This window comes from Salvelinus alpinus, chromosome 5 (assembly GCF_045679555.1).
Source record: "Salvelinus alpinus chromosome 5, SLU_Salpinus.1, whole genome shotgun sequence".
NCBI lineage: Eukaryota > Metazoa > Chordata > Actinopteri > Salmoniformes > Salmonidae > Salvelinus > Salvelinus alpinus.
Genome location: NC_092090.1, coordinates 82,263,763 through 82,286,193, shown reverse-complemented (window position 1 = coordinate 82,286,193; position 22,431 = coordinate 82,263,763). Strand labels below are relative to the sequence as shown.

Sequence of the window (22,431 nt, the reverse complement as noted above, 5' to 3'; positions counted from 1 at the left end):
TACACTATACCTATCAAATCATTTTTAGACCTTCACAAGTTCCTAGGGTGTTAGAAACATATGATCATAGAGAGGATATTCTCCATGGAATATATATTTTAATAATGAGACAATGGCAATCTCACAGACCTTTTATTGTAGAGCTGACATGACGTCCTGATTTTATGCATTGACGTATTGATTAAATCCTGATGTTCTTATTCTCTAAACTCTTTGTCTTTGTATCCCTTTCTGATGGATGCAACGTTTTTTTTGAAGTGACACTACGGGACCCCAGATGATGTGAAACAATGGTGCTTGTGTTTCAACAGCAGCAATGTTTACATCTTTGTCATATTAAAGCTATGTGACTAGATGCATGTGAATAAGGGAATGTGGATGGGGACATTTCTTAGATATCTTTTTGTGAGCTCATTGCAAACATTTTGGGACTACTACCCTGTAAATGTGCAGCTGCATCGTATCTCTTTTTCACTGTCATAATTCAACATGCTTTTCATGATGTCTTTACCCGTCAAAGCTAGTTAAAAATATCTCTCCCTAAATTAATCAGTGTCTCATTTGTAGGGACATATAATTTGATGGGTCATGAGAAGACATCACAGGCAATAGCTATTTTTAATTGGTGTGATTTATCACCTTCCTCTGCAGTAATTCCCAGGTGAACATACCTGTCTTCTCAGCCCTGAAAATGATTTATTTCTTGGGCCAGTGAGGTTTTGAGAATGTAGATGTTTCCTTGCTGGATCCACACAATGTTTTGTCCCAGGCTGGACTATTAAAATGGATCCTGCCTCATTTTGCTGCTTGGAACCACCTAGGTGCAACTAGAGCTTAAAGGAAAACAAAAGGTTTGTATGAGCTGGCCAATGTCCTCTTTTATTTCCCTTCAACAGCAGACAGATGGACCTCTCAGTTCCTTTTAAAAGGCAGTCAGGCTGCATCTGAAATGGCATCCTATTCCCTATGTAGTGCACCACTTTTGTGCACATAGGGAATAGGTTGTGGGCCTTGGTCAAATGTAGTGCATTAAAAAGGTAACAGGGTTCCATTTCAGATTCAGAGCTATCAGAAGCTGTTATCACATTTTTTTTCAGTGTTTTGAAGTGTTGCTGCCTTATTTTTAAAACAGATTGGTAAGCTACCCACCGTTAGTCTGGCTGACACCAAACTCGAAGTCTTCCTGATTACAGTCTGGAATGGCTCCTTTATGTTGTAGACACAATGCATTGATAATGAAGGAGGCTGTGTTTTTTCTGATTGAGTGAGAAAGACAGGAGAACCAAACACCCACATGGACAGCCACACAGCCCCTGAGTACCGCCCCCTTCCAAAACAACTGTTGAATTTTCAAATCTAAACAATGAGAGGTCTCAACCCCAGGAAAAAAAAACTTTGAGAGAACCAAAGCTCAAGACAATTTCTGTGTGAATATTGCACCATCAACGGTCTCCTGTCCATACCAGTGTGTAACAGCACTCCCTTGCTGTGTACCACGTGGGTCGCATCAGCCAGGCTAACCCAGTGTAGGATGCACTCAGAAAAAAGGGTTACAAACGAGTTCTTCGACTGTCCCCATAGGAGGACCCTTTGGGTTTCATGTAGAACCCTCTGTGGAAAGGGTTCTTCAAAGGGTTATCCCATGGGGACAGCCGAAGAACCCTTTTAGGTTCTAGATAGCACCTTTTTTTCTTAGTGTGGGCATCTATACTAGATGCATGAGTGGCAACTGAACTGCAGTCTACTGAGACTGAGGCATTGGCATAGCAATCAAGTACATGGTTATTTTTATACCGTGCTCTCCAGCCATGCTTCAATTATGTATGTTTTCAGTATTGATGATACTTCAATGATGCATGAGTTCAGTACAGGTTTTGATTGAATGGATCAGGGATCTCTCATAGTCTTCACTCCTCAATCATACATTTTTCAATGGCTAGTGCGTTAGGTCAGTGCATGGTGTTTATAGCATCAGGGCTGTGAGTTCAAAGCTCTCATTGGCCACTTATGCTGAATATATGTGTCACTGTCAGTGTTGCCAGTACTGTAATTTGCTTTGGATAAAAGTGTCCATAATGATATTATTATCATATTATTGTCAGCTGAACAGCAGTGAGGTGTGTTAGCCATCCATCCTCTTTCCCTCCCTATAGCTGCAGTCATTTCCTCTTGACCTTGAATGCCCATGAAGCAGCAGAGTAGTTGTGAACATGCAGCAGCCCATCAAATATTTATACCCAGATCTAATTCAGGACTTCATGTGGTTTTCCTTTGATTTGGGGCCAGGGTCCATCTCTCTTGGGGTTGAGTAAAGTAAAAAGAAACAAATCTGTACGACTGCTCCAGCTTGCTTCAGAGTAAACATGGAGGAAAAGGGAATTTCTGGAGGAATGTATTTTATTAGATTTGTTTTTTATCTCCAATTCACATAGAAATCTGTTTTAAATACTCAAGCTCATTCGAAACATTGAGACGACCTCAATTGACTGGGAACCGCGATATCATTCACATCCCCTCCCTTCCACATCAACATGCTTCCTCCTTCTGTATCACATATTACAGCTTTTAATGTTACATGTAATGTGCTCACTGGCCTGGTAGAACCCCCCCCCCCCCAATGCAGTTGATGCCCTGTCATCACTCCAGTAGCAATCCCCTGTTGATTTAGCAGAGTGCTCTGCTCTGTTGCCTCTCTCTGTCCTGATCCCCTGATCCCCTGATCCCCTGATTGAACTCACAGCAGAGGTGAAGGCCAAGCTGCTGTGTAGGTATCTGGTAAGGAAAGACCAGGAGAAATTCTACAGTGGGTTGGATTGAAAAATAAATAAATAGGGTGACAGTGAAGATGACACTGATAAAGAGAGAATGAGCGAAATGTTTGTGTCAGAGAGAAAAAAGAGATTGGGGGTAGAGAGAGGGAGAGATGGAGAGGAAGCGAGAGAGAGAGGGAGAGAGAGAGAGAGGGAGAGGGAGGAATAAAGCAAGGCTGATCTCTGACATCTGGATGGGCTGTTCAGTGTTGTTGTTATTAGTTGTGTCACAGAGTTTCTAAACCCAGAGGCGCAACATCGCGAGACATCCGGGATCGCTTGCGAAGCCGTTATGAGTTCCCCTCTGCCGACCCCGAGCACCCCCTAGCCCCTAGTGCAGGCGACTGCCGACTGACTGTTCTACAAATCACCTTGCATCATAAATAACTCCTCAATCATTTTAAATCAGTCAATTTACCCATGATACATCACCCTTTGATGATCTCGAACACGGCCAATGACATCACATGATTAGTTGGACTAGACACACGTTTCATACCTGTTTATACCTGAGTTTTAATTTAGCTTTTGATAGAGGAATATGTCATGAAAATGAACTACATACAGACAATAATTGTAAGAGCCTGGAGATACTGCTGCTATTGACTTCAACAGAAATTTTGACAGCTACGATAAAGCCAGACAGTATCAGCCAGGTGTGTCTGCAGAAACACTCGGTGCTGGTGTGTGAAATCACACACTACAGGATAAGATGAAACACATTGCACTTCTATGTACTTTCTTTTTCACCTCATTTTGTAAGTGTTGAAAATAGCTGTTCCTTGTCTACTATCCTACAGAACACTCAGATGGTCGTATACGGTTCCTATAATTGCAGTGTTTAGCATTGAAAGATTCAATCATAGGAGTTATTATTTTTCGGACATCGTTGTATACACGCCGCATTCCATAACCTGTAGATATGAAGATGTGATGTGACTTGATTAATACCAGAGACACAACTACCTGTTTATCTAAGCACTGCAATGTGTCCTGTCTATACGCATTGTCAAACCCCTGCATGTTAGCTGATCTTGTTCTGTGGTGCAATGGCTGTCTCACCTTGAGGTACACCTGCTGCTGTCTGACGCAGGTTGAGAACACGTCATACTCCCTCCAGCCGAGCCTTCTGCTGATGGAGCTGAACCACAAGCAATCTCACTGCACTGAAATGAGACCGTTCTATAGCACAGTACTGTGCTATCATATGAAACAAGATACTATTATAATATGACAATTGAAAACCATAACGTCTAGCACAGTGAATCAAACAGTCATGGGCTTTCAGTGTATGAATGATCCTACACTGGCGATCAAGCAAAAAGCAAACTATTGATCCTTTGTTTCTTGATGATATTGCAGGCTAAGAGTCAATATCACCAATGCCTGCGTGTGTATGTGTGTGTGTGTGTCTGTGTGTTTGGAGGTGATGCACACGGGCTTAAATTATCAGCTGTCAGAGTGAGGCCAATAACTCATTCTTATAATCAGAGTGTATGTGAAAGGAGTGTGCAAGAGACTCTCAGCTGAAACTAAATACTAATGGTTGTTATTTAACAAACTGTATAATTATGCCTATTACTAATAGATGTCTATTACATCCACCCCTGACATTTTCCTACCATTTAGGTTTGACATTATGTCCTGGTCTTATTGTGCAAGGGTGGATGTAATTATTGTGCTGATTTACTTTGTTTTTAATAAGTAACACTGGTTAGTACCATGTCGTTTCTGTATGCCTAGCCTATGTTTTATTGGCTTGTTCGAGGTTGTGACTAATTACCACTGTGAAATGTTGGGACAAAAAGCAAGCACCCACTACTTATTTTCAGTCATATTAATTCTCACACAATCATATAGGCCTAGTCCAATTCTCCAAGGCATAATTTGTTTACCAAATGCAGTCATATGTCTTGCGTTTTAGCGCTGAACAACCATAACGCGCGTGCGCAACTATCCCGCTCTTCGTTGCTGCCACGGTCAGTGAGTGCGGCTGACACAGTTGTGACCAAAAAACAAGCGTGTGCTGTCGGGTGCTGAATCCACGTTGTCCCAAACCGAGATGAAAACGGAGTTGGTTGTGCAAACACGAAGTCCTACCAGTAAAAAGCTACCATTGAAATATTTGGGATGTGTTACCTTGGTTTGGTTCAAGAACTGTAACTATGTAAGTATTTACTCAATGCCAAATTTTGCTTGAAATAGCGCAGGCAAGGATGGATATCCTGCTGCACTGTTGGTCAGGGGTGCTGCTAGCAACTTAACAAGGCAGCATACAAATTCCGAACGTTTTCTAAACATGATAGGTAGCTACTTGTTATTTCCCCCTTTATATGACATGCACTCTTCTGGATGTTTTTATTTTCCAGTGACGTTCAGTGATCTAATCATTGATGTCTGTCAATGTAGGAAGCCATGCCATTTGGCTAGCTAGTTAACGTAATATCAGAATTCAAAAGGATTGTCAGAAACAAATTGAAAAGAGAACGACATGAACTTTTATGTTGGTTCGAGTTTTTGTATATTTATATTTTCACTTGCGGTTGTTTGATATATAAGTACACCTGTCATATCCATGCAACGTATCTCAATTTACTCCTGAAAGTTGTAATAGTAGAATGCACAAGGTACACTTTCAAATTGGGTAGTGCATCATCAGTTTTCTTCTTGTCATTATATACCTTAGAGAGCTATTTATAACTTGTCAGAAATGTACAGATCAACTTGCCCATGTCTGCAAAATAAATGTTGCTCTGTTTTTTTTGTCCATAGATGTTACAGTAATGTTTGTCACTCAAATAACACATGAACGCACATAAGACATGGCAAAACTGCAACATTTTATCTGCACCCCATGACAAAATGTGTAGAATTGCATAAAATGAGCTTTAAACCTGCAAAATGTTTTCCGCCAACAAGATGAGTGTGAACAGTTTTGGAATGTTCCCCAATGCTGGAAGGGGGCCCTGAGTGAAAACGTTTGGGAACCCCTGCTGTACAAGACTGTAGACTTGGGCGATATGAATGAAAATCCATATCTGGATAAAAAAAACATTTAAATTACCCTTTAAACCACTGCTACTACTAGTTTGATTGTAGCCATTAACAATCACCCATATTAGTAAACCTAAGGAACGATATCAGCAAAATGCCTGCGATAAGTGTTCGTTATGGTCGGTGTCGATAATGTTTGTTTTATCGTCCCAGCTTTACTGCAGAGTAAGCAGCAGAGTGCACAGACTGTAGCAGGTACTGGTCCTTGCCTATAGAATGGAAACAGTAACCGGAGCCTAATTTCCTCAGGCTTCCTGGCCCAGTCAAGCTAAACTAAACGGGCATAGAGTGCACGGCTTGTAAATGAGAAGTGTGTGAGTGACATTTTGTTTTGCAATTAGTGTTATATGTCTTGTGTATACAGAATACACCACTGTTTTCTCAACCACACATCTAACAGTGAGGCTACTGTCAACAGTGCCGAGGTGGCGGTGATGCACTTTTTGCTTGCCAGTCTTTTTGGGTGTTACTTTTTCAGTAATAGGAGAAGCCATACTATAACCAGCAGATATGTAATTGAAGAGCAGGATAGATGGATAGAAATTCGATTGGAAGGTTGAAAGGAAGAGTCCAGTAATGGACACCTCGGACTCGTAATATGACCCGTTTGAAATTGATTAATTGCATTCCATTGATCAACGGTACATCTACAATGACCACTAAACCATCTCAATGATTCTGTTTTTTTTCTCAATCCTTTTCACAATACATGATGGGTTGTCTGTTTGTGGGTGTGCATTGTTATACATTTTGAAAGCACCCAAATTCCCTGTTATCAACATATTCCAGTGTTCCATGCCCAAGGCTCCGCTGCTCAGAAGGGGATGTTTTGGAATTCAGTCGCTTCATAGCCTAACTGTTAAACTGAAACCATATCTGCCTCAGCTAAGTGTTGGCAGTCATCAAGGCCTAATCGATGGAATGTTCTCTCTCTCAACCTTGATGGGTAAGATGTCTTAAGATATTATTGCTGAATTGCTGTTTTTTATCTCCTCTTACACACACACACACGCGCGCGCACACACAATCTTTGAAGATTATTGTTGGTTTATTGTTGGGTGGCTGAATCCCAGACATCAAAGACAGTATCCCATAATGACTAATAAAATGTTGATCACTAGGTGTGCTCTTAGACATGACGCCCCCCCCCCCACCTTTCTACTCTCCACACACAGGGAGGAGGATGCCTGAAACAAGTGTATATGGTGTGGAATAGCGAAGTCTTACTTAGAACACTCATTTGGCCTTGTCTGAAATATGTGCTTTGCCCAAAGAGACGGCAGAATTGAATGACCTCGGGGCTTCTTTCTTCCTCAACTATTTAATGTGCTATGAAAACAGTTTGAGCGTGTGTGGGCAGATTATTCTCTACTGCACCTGTAAGAGGTTTGCAATGCATTATCATGCTCAGTTTGTAGTTACACTACTAGCCAGTGGCCACATTGTTTACCAAATTCCCAAATGAAGCTCCATATAAAGGCTCGTATTTGCCTCGTTACTGTCACAATGGTAGGCTAGGTTTGGAGCAGGTGTGGGCATAAATATGCCTACCTGAGGTGATGTCAAACCTCAGATAAACACCAGCTAGCTACGCCTCGACAGACTCTTTCCTTTGTTCTCCTCATATGTCTTCTTCAGCACTGTAATGTACTGCTCATGAAGTCTGCCTCTAACTGTTTTCAGCATCACTGACATAGGACCTTCAGAGCCAAAGAGGATTCTTTACTGACTGTTTTACTGGCACTGAAATATTCATGCCAGCGTTTTTGAACAGGCACAACGTTCTCCTCTTTCACTGTGTTTTGAACAAGCACCAAGAGGCTCTCCTCTTTCTGACACATTTAGCTCTCCCTTCAGCTCTCCCATGGAGGACTTTCTAGGTCCCTTGGGGTAGTCACTGACTCGCTGGTTGCTGCAGGCTAGTTAGTTGAAGGTTTGGTAGTGGTGGTGACAGTGGTTGAGTCTTTTACCTTGGCACCAGCTAAGTGGTAAAGCTATGTGAGCAGTGGTTTAAACTTTAGACACGCGCACGTAATCCAGAGTTGTTGTTGTAAAGATATCCCCCCAAGGTTGGCCTGCTGCTAGTCCAATGGACTTGGTGGATAATAGTCTCACGGATGGTGAATCTGAATCTGAAGCTCTGTATTGGCTTCTATCTCGAGGTCTACTAGCCTATATGTAAGCTGTCCTGATTGTGTCCACTTGATCTGCATGAAAGTTGTGTGTTTTGGGCACAGATTCATCTATGGTAGTCTCTCTGCCTTGTCCATGTAGGCCTACTTGCACAGTTTGCTGCCTGTTTGCTCTCTGTCCTCCCCAGTACTGTCATCAGAGCCAATGTGGCTCTGTCTGATGAGGTGTAGTGGATGGGACTGTGATTGCTGCTGTTCAGTGCTCACTCATGCATGTGAACATGATGTTTCCATTACCTGGGAAATAGACAATGATAGCTCTCAGGTCAGGACAGGGGTACTCTGCTGCAGCTCCTATAGACTCATAGACCCAAACCCAACCTTAACATTCAGATTTCTTACTGTGGTGTGTGTGAATAGGAAATCAGCTAGGCCTGAAACGAGGACACGAGCGTGCACACACGAACATGCATACACACGTCCTTTCTGAGCTGCTTTTAGGAACAGACCTTGATAAGAGCATTGTACGTATGCTGTATGCCTACAGCACATCGCACTGTTTTCTCATAGATCCATTAATGTATTAACGAAGGCATAATCCTAAATATAAAGTGTGTTTTCCTTTCAAGCCGACATTTCATAACAGATGCAGTTGTTTGTGCAGTCCCCATCAGGGACGTGTTGCCCAGTCTGACACAGCGGGACTCCATAAATACGCTTTTGAGAACAGATGAAACATTTGAGGGAACCACAACATCTTCTAGGCCAGTTGTTTCATTCAAATGAACATGCAAATTAAGTTACATTACTATAAGAATAGACAAAACTGTCCTCATGTAGCCTGTAAGTGAGTGGACTGGATAGTCCTTGGGCAGATGGTTTGGCCTTTGGAGAAGGAGATCTCCTGTGTCACTCTATCAAGACACTTTAGACTACTTTATCAATCTCGTTGAATAAGAGCAGTTGTTAGCTAACCAAAATGGAGAGCTCTATGCCTTGCTCGCTGCTCAAATTGTGTACCACTTAGCCTAATCTGTTTTTTAAAAAGCAGCCAGCTGTGCCTCTGTTACATAATGGCTAATTTCCCAGACAGATTAAAGCTTCCCCCCTGGACTAAATTGCACTAAGTTACTTTAAAATAGTTGGTTTCATGAACATGGATTAGGACTTTGTGTACTCTTAAGTCCCGGAATTTGACTAGTCCCCTAGTGCAGATTTGACAGTTAAATATTTTTTTTTGTCCAGTTATTTAAGATCTGACTCCAGGACTGTGTGATCCAAGGTTAGTTATGGAATTGGCGTAAGTCATAACTTTGAAATCACGTTAACAATGTGATTTACTAAGTGAGAAGTTGACATTGTCATACATCAAATGTTGAGCGACGCACCATTTGAAGTGGATAGCTATAGGCTAAATAGGCCTTTTTCAGTGAGCGCCCATCTGTCCTGGCCAGTAACATGGTGCAGACAGAATGTCATTTGGAAGAAGTGCTCTGCCAACATAAAACCCCAGCTCATAAAGTCTACTGCAGTGAAAATGACCTAAATAAACACAACCCCAAAATAAACCTCCCTGGGTTCACATAACCTTCCCCAAATAGAGGACAGGAAGGGGAAGAGCAGACAGACCACTTCTCTAAAAGTTGGAAATGAGGCTACCTGAGCAGTGACATCCTGGGTTTTAGATTTCAAGATCCTACACCGTTTGCTACCCTGGATCGGAGTACCCCTCTGACGATTTGTAAAACGCAAACACATTCTAACTGTTCCGATTGGTCCCAGAAACCGATGGATTGGGCCAGAGCCAGAACACACGTGGGTAAAGAGCCGTTAGGAAAATTCGGCATTGGCTTTGATACTCTGATTGGGTAGAGATTATCTAATCGCTAATTACTTTTTTTTTGTATAATACTCCTCATTTTGACATCACACCAACTAACTTCAGTGATTACAGTCTCAGACTGAAGTATGTAGCGAACGACAGAGCAGCAGAAGAATTCCATTTGTCGTCAGGCAATACAGTGTGCTAAATGCCTATCATTGTATCCCACAGCTTTTTCCACAGCTGTGCTGATTTACCTGTATCTCTGCCCCGTGGGACACAAGCTATCTGACGGGTCAGAGTTGACTGCATGAGGAGGCAGAGTTAAGGGAACCTGGTCCTGACCTAGACCCCAACCAGTCACACTTCTAGACCAGAGGTCTGTGGTCCTCTCCTCTAGAGATGGTGAGTGTTCTCTGTCTGTGTGTGTCTGAGGAGGCTGGTGGGAGGAGTTATAAGAGGACAACTCATAATGGCTGTAATGGATTCAATGGAATGGTACAAAACACATGGAAACAACGTGTTTGACTCCGTTCCATTGAATCCATTCCAGCCATTACAATGTGTCCGTCCTCCTATAGCTCCTCCCATCAGCCTCTGGTGTGCCTGTCTGAGTGTGAGGATGTCTGAGGTGGCAATCTTTGTCTGTGGCTATATTGTATTTTGGGTCTGACGGTCTGTGTGTATGTTTCTGTATGTCAGGTCTTGCATAAAGACAGGTTGTTTGAGAGGAAAGAGACAGGTGATGTGTAATGTATGTGTTGTGGTTGTTGATGTGTATCCCTCTCTCTGATGTAGAGGTGTGATTTTCCCTGCAGTGTTAATTTCACTTTAGTGAAATTTAACGAGACGATAATTCCATGTGAGACTAACGGACATTCAAGTAGACATGAAACTCTCATCTGTTTTGTCCAATCATAAGCATGCATCCCTGTGCAGAATATATCATGCAATCTTCTCATTGACTGATAACGTCTTTCTGTTTCACAGGATTTTTGCGTTGATCTGGCTCTCCCACACGCACACAGCTCCCGGACACTTCAGTCACTCGTCTCGGTCTCTTTTGAACTGATTATTTTGAATTGCTGCACAGCCGGGACAGTTCAATTGTAACAAACTAACCTCAATTAGAAACAATCATTTATTTGAAAGTCTTTGCTTTCATATATGCTACTTTTGCTCTGATCACATCGTAAGCTCTATTTTGCCATGTGCGCTGTCATTTATCTGCGAGTTGCCGTTGCCTTTTCTGATTGGAAAAACAAATAGTTTTCGCTGAAATATTCGGAGTACAGTAATACTTCTGGCTTTGTTGGAAGGCTCATATTCTCCCCTTCAAAAGGAAATCAATGTTATTTACCCCCCTCCGACGTATATTATCTTGAGAAAATCTGAGCTAAATTGAACCTGTAGGCTTTATATCCTATAGCCTGTGGTTAATTTTGGCTGGCGTTGGTTACAATGTTGTTACTTAAGGAATATGGATAATAGGCTGAGTGTGCACATGATGCAAGTAAGAGGTAAATCTAAATTATTTAATGGGGGGAAAATGCACTGACTAAAACTAGACAGTAAATAACTAAAACAAAGGATGAAATTACTAAAGTGACTAAGACCAAAGTATATTTTAAGACTTAAACTAAGAATAAAACTGAATCTAAAATAGCTGCTAAAAGTAGCCCTTTACACCTTTGAAAATTGGAGATTTGGATAAGCGTCTCAATAGTAACGCATTAGCTGTACCGGAATATTATATAAATGACATCAGCGCCCAGGCTGTGCTCTTCACATCGCTGTATGGGTTTTGACTGACAGCCGTTCTGAAATTGAGCACCTCACACGATAAGAAGTTGCCCCCATCTCTCCCGCTAATTGGGCAACTTTTGCAAAAAAAAATTGTCTGAGTGAGGAAAATGCTATAAATTAAGAGGACTCGATATATTTTGAAAGATGATACGTTGAGGATTATAATAAATACCTGCTTTGATGTCATACAGTGCCTTCAGAAAGTATTCATATCCCTTGACCTATTCCACATTTTGTTGTTATAGCCTGAATTTAAAATGAATTATATTTATTTTTCTTCTTACCAATCTACAATACCCCCATAACAACAAAGTGGGAAAACACTACTCAATACCCCATTACAACAAAGTGGGAAAAAAATTTTTGGGACATTTTGGCAAATGTATTAAATGAAATCAATCAATCAATCAATCAATTTTATTTTATATAGCCCTTCGTACATCAGCTAATATCTCGAAGTGCTGTACAGACACCCAGCCTAAAACCCCAAACAGCTAGTAATGCAGGTGTAGAAGCACGGTGGCTAGGAAAAACTCCCTAGAAAGGCCAAAACCTAGGAAGAAACCTAGAGAGGAACCAGGCTATGAGGGGTGGCCAGTCCTCTTCTGGCTGTGCCGGGTGGAGATTATAACAGAACTATGCCAAGATGTTCAAAAATGTTCATAAGTGACAAGCATGGTCAAATAATAATCAGGAATAAATCTCAGTTGGCTTTTCATAGCCGATCATTAAGAGTTGAAAACAGCAGGTCTGGGACAGGTAGGGGTTCCATAACCGCAGGCAGAACAGTTGAAACTGGAATAGCAGCAAGGCCAGGCGGACTGGGGACAGCAAGGAGTCACCACGGCCGATAGTCCCGACGTATGGTCCTAGGGCTCAGGTCCTCCGAGAGAAAGAAAGAGAGAAGGAGAAAATTAGAGAGAGCCAAGATTTTCAAAATGTTCATAAATGACAAGCATGGTCAAATAATAATCAGGAATAAATCTCAGTTGGCTTTTCATAGCCGATCATTAAGAGTTGAAAACAGCAGGTCTGGGACAGGTAGGGGTTCCGTAACCGCAGGCAGAACAGTTGAAACTGGAATAGCAGCAAGGCCAGGCGGACTGGGGACAGCAAGGTGTCATCATGCCCGGTAGTCCTGACGTATGGTCCTAGGGCTCAGGTTCTCAGAGAGAAAGAGAGAACGAGAGAATTAGAGAGAGCATACTTAAATTCACACAGGACACTGGATAAGACAGGAGAAGTACTCCAGGTAACCAACTGACCCTAGCCCCCCGACACATAAACTACTGCAGCATAAATACTGGAGGCTGAGACAGGAGCGGTCAGGAGACACTGTGGCCCCATCCGAAGAAACCCCCGGACAGGGCCAAACAGGAAGGATATAACCCCACCCACTTTGCCAAAGCACAGCCCCCGCACCACTAGAGGGAAATCCTCAACCACCAACTTACAATCCTGAGACAAGGCCGAGTATAGCCCACAAAGGTCTCCACCACAGCACAAACCAAGGGGGGGCGCCAACCCAGACAGGAAGATCACGTCAGTAACTCAACCCACTCAAGTGACGCACCCCTCCTAGGGACGGCATGAAAGAGCACCAGCAAGCCAGTGACTCAGCCCCTGTAACAGGGTTAGAGGCAGAGAATCCCAGTGGAGAGAGGGGAACCGGCCTGGCAGAGACAGCAAGGGCGGTTCGTTGCTCCAGAGCCTTTCCGTTCACCTTCACACTCCTGGGCCAGACTACACTCAATCATATGACCTACTGAAGAGATAAGTCTTCAGTAAAGACTTAAAGGTTGAGACCGAATCTGCGTCTCTCACATGGGTAGGCAGACTGTTCCATAAAAATGGAGATCTATAGGAGAAAGCCCTGCCTCCCGCTGTTTGCTTAGAAATTCTAGGGACAATTAGGAGGCCTGCGTCTTGTGACCATAGCGTACGTATTGGTATGTACGGCAGGACCAACTCGGAAAGATAGGTAGGAGCAAGCCCATGTAACGCTTTATAGGTTAACAGTAAAACCTTGAAATCAGCCCTTGCCTTAACAGGAAGCCAGTGTAGGGAAGCTAGCACTGGAGTAATATGATCAAATTTCTTGGTTCTAGTCAGGATTCTAGCAGCCGTATTTAGCACTAACTGAAGTTTATTTAGTGCTTTATCCGGGTAGCCGGAAAGTAGAGCATTGCAGTAGTCTAACCTAGAAGTAACAAATGCATGGATTAATTTTTCTGCATCATTTTTGGACAGAAAATTTCTGATTTTTGCAATGTTACGTAGATGGAAAAAAGCTGTCCTTGAAACAGTCTTGATATGTTCGTCAAAAGAGAGATCAGGGTCAAGAGTAACGCCGAGGTCCTTCACAGTTTTATTTGAGACGACTTTACAACCATCAAGATGAATTGTCAGATTTAACAGAAGATCTCTTTGTTTCTTGGGACCTAGAACAAGCATCTCTGTTTTGTCCGAGTTTAAAAGTAGAAAGTTTTCAGCCATCCACTTCCTTATGTCTGAAACACAGGCTTCTAGCGAGGGCAATTTTGGGGCTTCACCATGTTTCATTGAAATGTACAGCTGTGTGTCATCCGCATAGCAGTGAAAGTTAACATTATGTTTTCGAATAACATCCCCAAGAGGTAAAATATATAGTGAAAACAATAGTGGTCCTAAAACGGAACCTTGAGGAACACCGAAATGTACAGTTGATTTGTCAGAGGACAGACCATTCACAGAGACAAACTGATATCTTTCCGACAGGTAAGATCTAAACCAGGCCAGAACTTGTCCGTGTAGACCAATTTGGGTTTCCAGTCTCTCCAAAAGAATGTGGTGATCGATGGTGTCAAAGGCAGCACTAAGGTCTAGTAGCACGAGGACAGATGCAGAGCCTCGGTCTGACGCCATTAAAAGGTCATTTACCACCTTCACAAGTGCAGTCTCAGTGCTATGATGGGGTCTAAAACCAGACTGAAGCATTTCGTATACATTGTTTGTCTTCAGAAAGGCAGTGAGTTGCTGCGCAACAGCTTTTTCTAAAATCTTTGAGAGGAATGGAAGATTCGATATAGGCCGATAGTTTTTTATATTTTCCGGATCAAGGTTTGGCTTTTTCAAGAGAGGCTTTATCACTGCCACTTTTAGTGAGTTTGGTACACATCCGGTGGATAGAGAGCTGTTTATTATGTTCAACATAGGAGGGCCAAGCACAGGAAGCAGCTCCTTCAGCAGTTTAGTAGGAATAGGATCCAGTATGCAGCTTGAAGGTTTAGAGGCCATGATTATTTTCATCATTGTGTCAAGAGATATAGTAGTAAAACACTTAAGTGTCTCTCCCGATCCCAGGCCCTCGCAGAGCTGTGCAGATCCAGGACAGCTAAGCCCTGGAGGAATACGCAGATTCAAAGAGGAGTCCGTAATTTGCTTTCTAATGGTCATGATCTTTTCCTCAAAGAAGTTCATGAATTTATTACTGCTGAAGTGAAAGCCATCCTCTCTTGGGGAATGCTGCTTTTTAGTTAGTTTCGCAACAGTATCAAAAAGAAATTTTGGATTGTTCTTATTTTCCTCGATTAAGTTGGAAAAGTAGGATGATCGAGCAGCAGTGAGGGCTCTTCGGTACTGCACGGTACTGTCTTTCCAAGCTAGTCGGAAGACTTCCAGTTTGGTGTGGCGCCATTTCCGTTCCAATTTCCTGGAAGCTTGCTTCAAAGCTCGGGTATTTTCTGTATACCAGGGAGCTAGTTTCTTATGACAAATGTTTTTCGTTTTTAGGGGTGCAACTGCATCTAGGGTATTGCGCAAGGTTAAATTGAGTTCCTCAGTTAGGTGGTTAACTGATTTTTGTCCTCTGACGTCCTTGGGTAGGCAGAAGGAGTCTGGAAGGGCATCAAGGAATTTGTGTTGTCTGAGAATTTATAGCACGACTTTTGATGCTCCTTGGTTGGGGTCTGAGCAGATTATTTGTTGCGATTGCAAACGTAATAAAATGGTGGTCCGATAGTCCAGGATTATGTGGAAAAACATTAAGATCTACAACATTTATTCCATGGGACAAAACTAGGTCCAGAGTATGACTGTGGCAGTGAGTAGGTCCAGAGACATGTTGGACAAAACCCACTGAGTCGATGATGGCTCCGAAAGACTTTTGGAGTGGGTCTGTGGACTTCTCCATGTGAATATTAAAATCACCAAAAATTAGAATATGATCTGCTATGACTACAAGGTCTGATAGGAATTCAGGAAACTCAGAGAGGAACGCTGTATATGGCCCAGGAGGCCTGTAAACAGTAGCTATAAAAAGTGAATGAGTAGGCTGCATAGATTTCATGACTAGAAGCTCAAAAGACGAAAACGCCATTTTTTTGGGGGTAAATTGAAATTTGCTATCGTAAATGTTAGCAACACCTCCGCCTTTGCGGGATGCACGGGGGATATGGTCACTAGTGTAACCAGGAGGTGAGGCCTCATTTAACACAGTAAATTCATCAGGCTTAAGCCATGTTTCAGTCAGGCCAATCACATCAAGATTATGATCAGTGATTAGTTCATTGACTATGACTGCCTTTGAAGTGAGGGATTTAACATTAAGTAACCCTATTTTGAGATGTGAGGTATCACGCTCTCTTTCAATAATGGCAGGAATGGAGGAGGTCTTTATCCTAATAAGATTGCTAAGGCGAACACCGCCATGTTTAGTTTTGCCCAACCTAGGTCGAGGCACAGACACAGTCTCAATGGGTATGGCTGAGCTGACTACACTGACTGTGCTATTGGCAGACTCCACTAAGCTGGCAGGTTGGCTAACAGCCTGCTGCCTGGCCTGCACCCTATTTCATTGTGGGGCTAGAGGAGTTAGAGCCCTATCTATGTTGGTAGATAAGATGAGAGCACCCCTCCAGCTAGGATGGAGTCCGTCACTCCTCAGCAGGTCAGGCTTGGTCCTGTTTGTGGGTGAGTCCCAGAAAGAGGGCCAATTATCTACAAATTCTATCTTTTACAGAAATATCTCACAGAAATACAGAAATATCTCATTTACATAAGTATTCACACCCCTGAGTCACTACATGTTAGAATCAATCTTTCTAAGTAAGTCCCTCTAAGAGCTTTCCACACCTTCATTGTGCAACATTTGCCCATTTTTTATTATTTTCAAAATTCTTCAATCTCTCATTTGGTTGTTGATCATTGCTAGATAACCATGCTCCATCCGCAGTCCTTTACGATTACAAGCAAACCCATAACATGACACAGTCACCACTATGGAGTTGTACTTAGTAATGTGTTGTATTAGAATTACTCCAAACATTAGACCTTTGTATTAAGGACCAAAAAGTTAATCGCTTTGCCACATTTTTTGCAGTATTACTTTAGTGCCTTGATGCATGTTTTGGAATATATGTTGTATTCTGTACGTGTTTCCTTTTTAGGTTAGTATTGTGGAGTAACTACGATGTTGATCCATCCTCAGTTTTTTCCTATCACAGCTATTTAAACTTTAACTGTTTTAAAGTCCCCATTGGCCTCATGGTGAAATAAATCTCTGATCGGTTTCCTTCCTCTCCGGCAACTCAGGAACTGAGCAAAATGTAATTCCTCTAACATTATGGGGTATTGTGTGTGTGTAGGCCATTGATATAAAAAAAGCTATTTATTCCATGTTAAATTCAGGCTGTAACTCAACAAAATGTGGAAAAAGTCAAGGGGTGTGAATACTTTCTGAAGCAAGCCAAACAGTCCAAATGTGCACTTTTGGACGCAGATGTACAAGATCAGGAACAGGCCGCCTACCTCACATGGGTCAGGAAGCAGGGCGCATTTGGACTAAGCTACAAATATTCCCTGGGGTGGTTTGGCATTAAAAATGATTTGTAGATCAATGACTGTCAACACAGTTACATGATTAGTTCAACATTGAAGGAGAGGAAGCATCAGTTGTCCCAAAACACGGGGTATTTTCGGAAGGTAGAATGTAATATATATATTTTTTTATATGTGTATGTATGTGTGAATTGGCGATTCGTAACGTTTGAATCGATTTTCTGACCAATGCATGCTACATTTGGATCGGTTTGGGCTCCGCGGACCGATGCAGTCAACTTTGAATCGGGGACCGATACGTATCAGTGAATTGTTACACCCCTAATGTTACTATGTATCCACTAGTATTTTCTGATTTTGTTATCAACAAATGCGGCAAAGTACAGTAAATGTAAAATGAACAGTAATGTTTGAATTCAGTCTTGTCACGTGAACTATTGTCCTCAACTTTGGTCTAATAATTTTCCCATAATCACAACTTTTCCCTTTCAATTGCTACCATGATTATGCATATGCTTTTCATATTTGTTCTCTAAGAATATAGTTTAGCCCTATCTCTATAAGCTAATTCTCATGAGTGTAAAGTGTTAACACTGATGCAGACAGGCAGTGCAATGTATGTTTCCCATGCCACTAAAGCCCATTTGAATTGAATAGAGAGGGGGAGAGCGATGGAGAGGAATAGAGACTGACCTTGGGCTCAAAGCTCCACATGGTGCTCTCTACTGTGTGCAGTTAGGCTTGCAAATCGGCACACATTAGCTGACGCAGCTTATTTCTAGGCAAGCACGCTATCCCTACGAACATGTCGTAATGTTAATATTGTATAGAGCAATATTGGCTTTTTAAGTAGGACAAATGGAAATATGCCGCAGCACCTGTTGCTAGGAGGTGTTACTGTCAAGTATATGCAGTGTAAGATGGCTTGTCTGGTTCAGCAAACAAATGCCTAACTGTAATTGGCAAAGTCATTTGGAGTTTTTCTTCAGACTTTTTACAAGGATCATGTTCTCAATGACTTTGTTCTTCCTTCCTCTCAGAGGTCCATCCGATTGTTTGCCAATGACGACCGCCACGTCATGGCAAAGCACGCCAACATCTACCCTTCGCCAGAGGAGCTGGAAGCTGTCCAGAAGCTGGTGTCCACCGTGGAATGTGCTCTCAAGCAGGTATCAGACTGGATGGACAACCTCAACACCTCCCTAAGCAAGGTCCCGACCCCCACCACCAGCGACGCCAAGGATGTTGAAGACTCTACCGGCAGCCGCAGGACCACAAAGTGAGTCTTCCTCTCCCATGTTGCAAAAGCTTGAGACACTCTACATGGTAGGTTTTAACAAAGCACTTATACATTTACTGCCACCTATGTTCTGGTGAAAATGTGTGGGCTACATCAATTTAATTTTGAGCGTCTGAAAGCAAAACATTTGAGTAAAAAATGACATCCTTAGAAACTAGTGTTATGTGGTTGATCTACTGCTCTGCTCTATCCTCACCAGGCCCCAGAATGCGTCGATCCTGTGTGGGGTGATGCGTGTTGGTCTTGTGGCTAAAGGCCTCCTGGTTAAAGGAGACATGGACTTGGAGCTGGTCCTGATGTGCAGAGACAAACCCACCAAGCTACTGCTGTACACTGTCAGCGCCAACCTGCCAGTGCAACTACAGGTCTGTTTTCACTCAAGCATTTTACATGAGCAAACTAACTAACATTTAAAAATTGATGGGATGGCACATTATCCTAATTTAAAAAAAACTATTTTTACAATTTTCCAATGCGAGTTTTGAATACCACTACTTTAGGTCGTGCAGATCTGAGCCTACCACCATTGCTTTCTGTAATATAGTGCAGACCTAACTACATCCACAACTGCAGTCTCTAGTGCATTGCAGAGCTGACTACTGTACTGTACATGGTCTCCTCGTCCTCCCCATCAGCCAGTTAAATACCGCTCCAGCCTGCTGTGAAGGTTATCATCAAGGGACGATTCTATTAGCACCTTTCGGCTTCACAGCACAGGGGGTGGAGATAGGTTGTCACAGAAGTAGAGCGATGATGCATTCTTCAAAGGAACTAGCTACAAGACTAGATAGTACACCTGAATCTTTCTCCCTTTGAACATAATCACTACAAAATAAAATGCCATGCATAGAAAATTGAATTGGAAGTTTCTTAGTATGTTGCCTGTAAAGTTGAAACATTAGTAATATAATAGTGTGTGTGTGATGTTGAACGTACCACAGCTGGCTTATGATCTGCCTCAACCCTGGTTGGTTGCCCTTTCAGACGCTGACAGAGGACAAGTATGAGGTGCAGTCGAGTGTGTCGGAGTCAGCCATCCAGGTGGTCAACACCAACAACCCCAAATTCACCCTGAAGATTACCCTGTCCTCTCTGGCCATGAGAGAAAAACACACTGCCACAGAACAAGGTATTTACCCCTTCTGTTTGTCCTTGCCATGAGATGTTTTTTCTCTCTTATTTAACTTTTTAATAGAGTTTAAAAGTATATTATGTTGTTTCCAGCTGAAACAGTTTTATGTTTTAATTGTTTGGTAAAATTCATACATTAATATCTTTAATTCCTTAAAGATGTACACAGTAAAACTTTAACCCTTATTTCCGTTGTGGTCTTCTCCTTAAATTAGCAAGGCAGAGTTGAGAGAGGGAGTGGAGGGAGAGCAAAGGAAGAGGAGGGAGATGGCAGGAATGAGGGTAGTACAAAGCAGAGGTGAAAGATAAGGGGAATGGGGTGTGGAGAAAAGAGACAAGGGAGGGTGATTGAGGAGCGTTAAAAGCGGACAGGAGGGGGTTGTAGGTGGTCAGGAGAAAGGGGAGGGACGGGAGGGGGTTGGAGGTGGTCAGGAGAAAGGGGAGGGACGGGAGGGGGTTGGAGGTGGTCAGGAGAAAGGGGAGGGACGGGAGGGACGGGAGGGGGTTGGAGGTGGTCAGGAGAAAGGGGAGGGACGGGAGGGACATGAATCTGTTAAGTGTCTCCATAGTAAGATCTGGAAGCGTATCTCCGTTGGGATACAGCCAAGTGTAAAAAGAGCCGTCTCTGCTCAGGTTTCTCCTACAGCGTTCTGTCATCATTCTTGTCTAACAGAGTCAGGATGCTTATTTTTTCCTTGCCCAACATCCAGTTAGTAGGAAACTGGAGAGTGAGAGGAGTGCTTATGCTGTGGTTTTTAAAAAGGGAATGAATGAAAGGTGAGTCAGACATGAAGAGCAGCCATTATGTAACACCTACTGTTGTCAACCCCACTGGGGGAGACTGAAAGAAAGGTTTTCACCATTCTGTACAAAAGGTCGTTTCAGCATAAATATTGCATTGAGTGTTAAGTGTAATACTGGAGCAAATACATTCTAGGAGAGAAAGATTTCGTCCTGAGCCTCCAAATAATCCAAACAGCACAAGCAAAGAAGTAACCAATACAATATGCCAGCACAAGTTCTCCGGCAACCTCTAGTTTTGGGGAACAACCCGAGCGGAACATTGACTGACTAAACTGTAGTTTGTTCTATCCATAGAATTTAAATTAGGATTACATTTCTAAGGTTCCATCTGGCCTCACAACTAGTTACCGTAGCATCCTCAACCCTGAGGAAGGCACATTGCCCTTGAAACAGTTCTCTCCATTGAATGTTTGGGAGTATATGTGCAAATGTCTGTATTTTACCACAGCACTCCAGCCCAGCGTCTGTGGATTATTAAACCTGGGAGCTCCGGGCTGGGAGCCAGCCTAGCAACGAGGCCCAGCGCAGGACGCCCGGGGACAAGGGGCTCCCCCTTAAACCACTCTGTCTAGCCCTAGACATGGCTCCTCTCCCCCCTTGTGTTCACTGTACTTCTCTTCACTGGTTTACTGCAAACCATGAAATTTTGGTCCATGTCCATTTCAGAGCTGACCAAAGACAGACAAACTGGTATCCAACTGCCTTATTGACTCCTGATATTCACCATATTTTGTCATTCGTTGGAGACTGATGGTCTATGCCCATTGATAATTGAGGCCTCTCTCTAACGTTGCAGTTGATTTGCTCAGAATGACATCCCATAACTTCATGTTGTAAAGTCAGTGGTATTAATTTTCTTTGGTTTTTGGTCACTAATCAAAATCTAAATTGATGACGTGTGGGAGAGCTCATTGGCGTTGTCTTATTGGAATGTGGTACTTATGATTGATGGCTTCTTCATGACCTGCCGCTGGTGGAGAGCATAGGAAGGGCTCATGAGGTTCCATTCGCTCGGTTTCTTGGACAATCTCATTTCTGCAGAAATATCACAAAATCCCTGCGAAATCCTGAAAGGGCTGAGATTTAGTGTGTATTCAGTGCCTCTATTGTCCTATTTATGTCCTTTCAGTCTCTGGGCCAAGATCCTTATCAGATGCCTGTATTTTATTTCCCAGATCTCCCCTGGCTCAGACCATGAAGGCCCTCAGTCTAATATTAGGAGGTGGGACATGGAATGACCCTGTGTTGTGATACGGGTTGACCCTGGCCTGTGTCGCTCATTGGCTTGTCTGTTAGTCCTACACCTCTTCCAACCTGTTCAGCTTTCACAATGGACTCTACAGCAACGATCTGCAAAACCACACACACAGTGCTCTTACAAACCCTTCCGTAAATACAGTATACTACCGCACATGGCTACTAGCCATGCATTTGAAATGGCCAGTGTGGCCACTAAATTAAAAAGCTTATGATCTTAGAACAAGAATTTGCCATTTTAAAGAAATCAGAAAAGCAATTTGATTTCCAATTTGCTCTATTCTCCCCATCTCAATAAACCAAACAAGGAATTAACATTTAAAACCTAAAAAGAAGTGGCTCTTACTATCCAATTTCATTAGTCTTATTCATATAAATATTTGCAGGAAAATCTGTCCCAACGTTTGGACTCAATTATCCACCAAAAAATACAATTACTAATTCTAAAATAAGAGGTACGACCTAATATAATTACTGTCGAAAAGACATTTGATTGTG

At 42.6% G+C, this 22,431-nt stretch overlaps 1 protein-coding gene across 1 annotated transcript in view; it reads left to right on the top strand.

The window, feature by feature from the left end:
* Positions 1-4,747: 4,747 nt before the first annotated feature.
* LOC139577003 (spermatid perinuclear RNA-binding protein-like) overlaps positions 4,748-22,431 on the top strand; it is a 49,352-nt gene continuing 31,668 nt past the window's right edge. Inside the window, exons 1-5 of the mRNA XM_071403689.1 lie at positions 4,748-4,977; positions 10,050-10,223; positions 18,482-18,720; positions 18,941-19,106; positions 19,726-19,870. Of these exons, the coding sequence (XP_071259790.1) occupies positions 10,221-10,223; positions 18,482-18,720; positions 18,941-19,106; positions 19,726-19,870 (553 nt within the window). The 5' untranslated portion in view covers positions 4,748-4,977; positions 10,050-10,220. The remainder of the gene's footprint in view (positions 4,978-10,049; positions 10,224-18,481; positions 18,721-18,940; positions 19,107-19,725; positions 19,871-22,431) is intronic.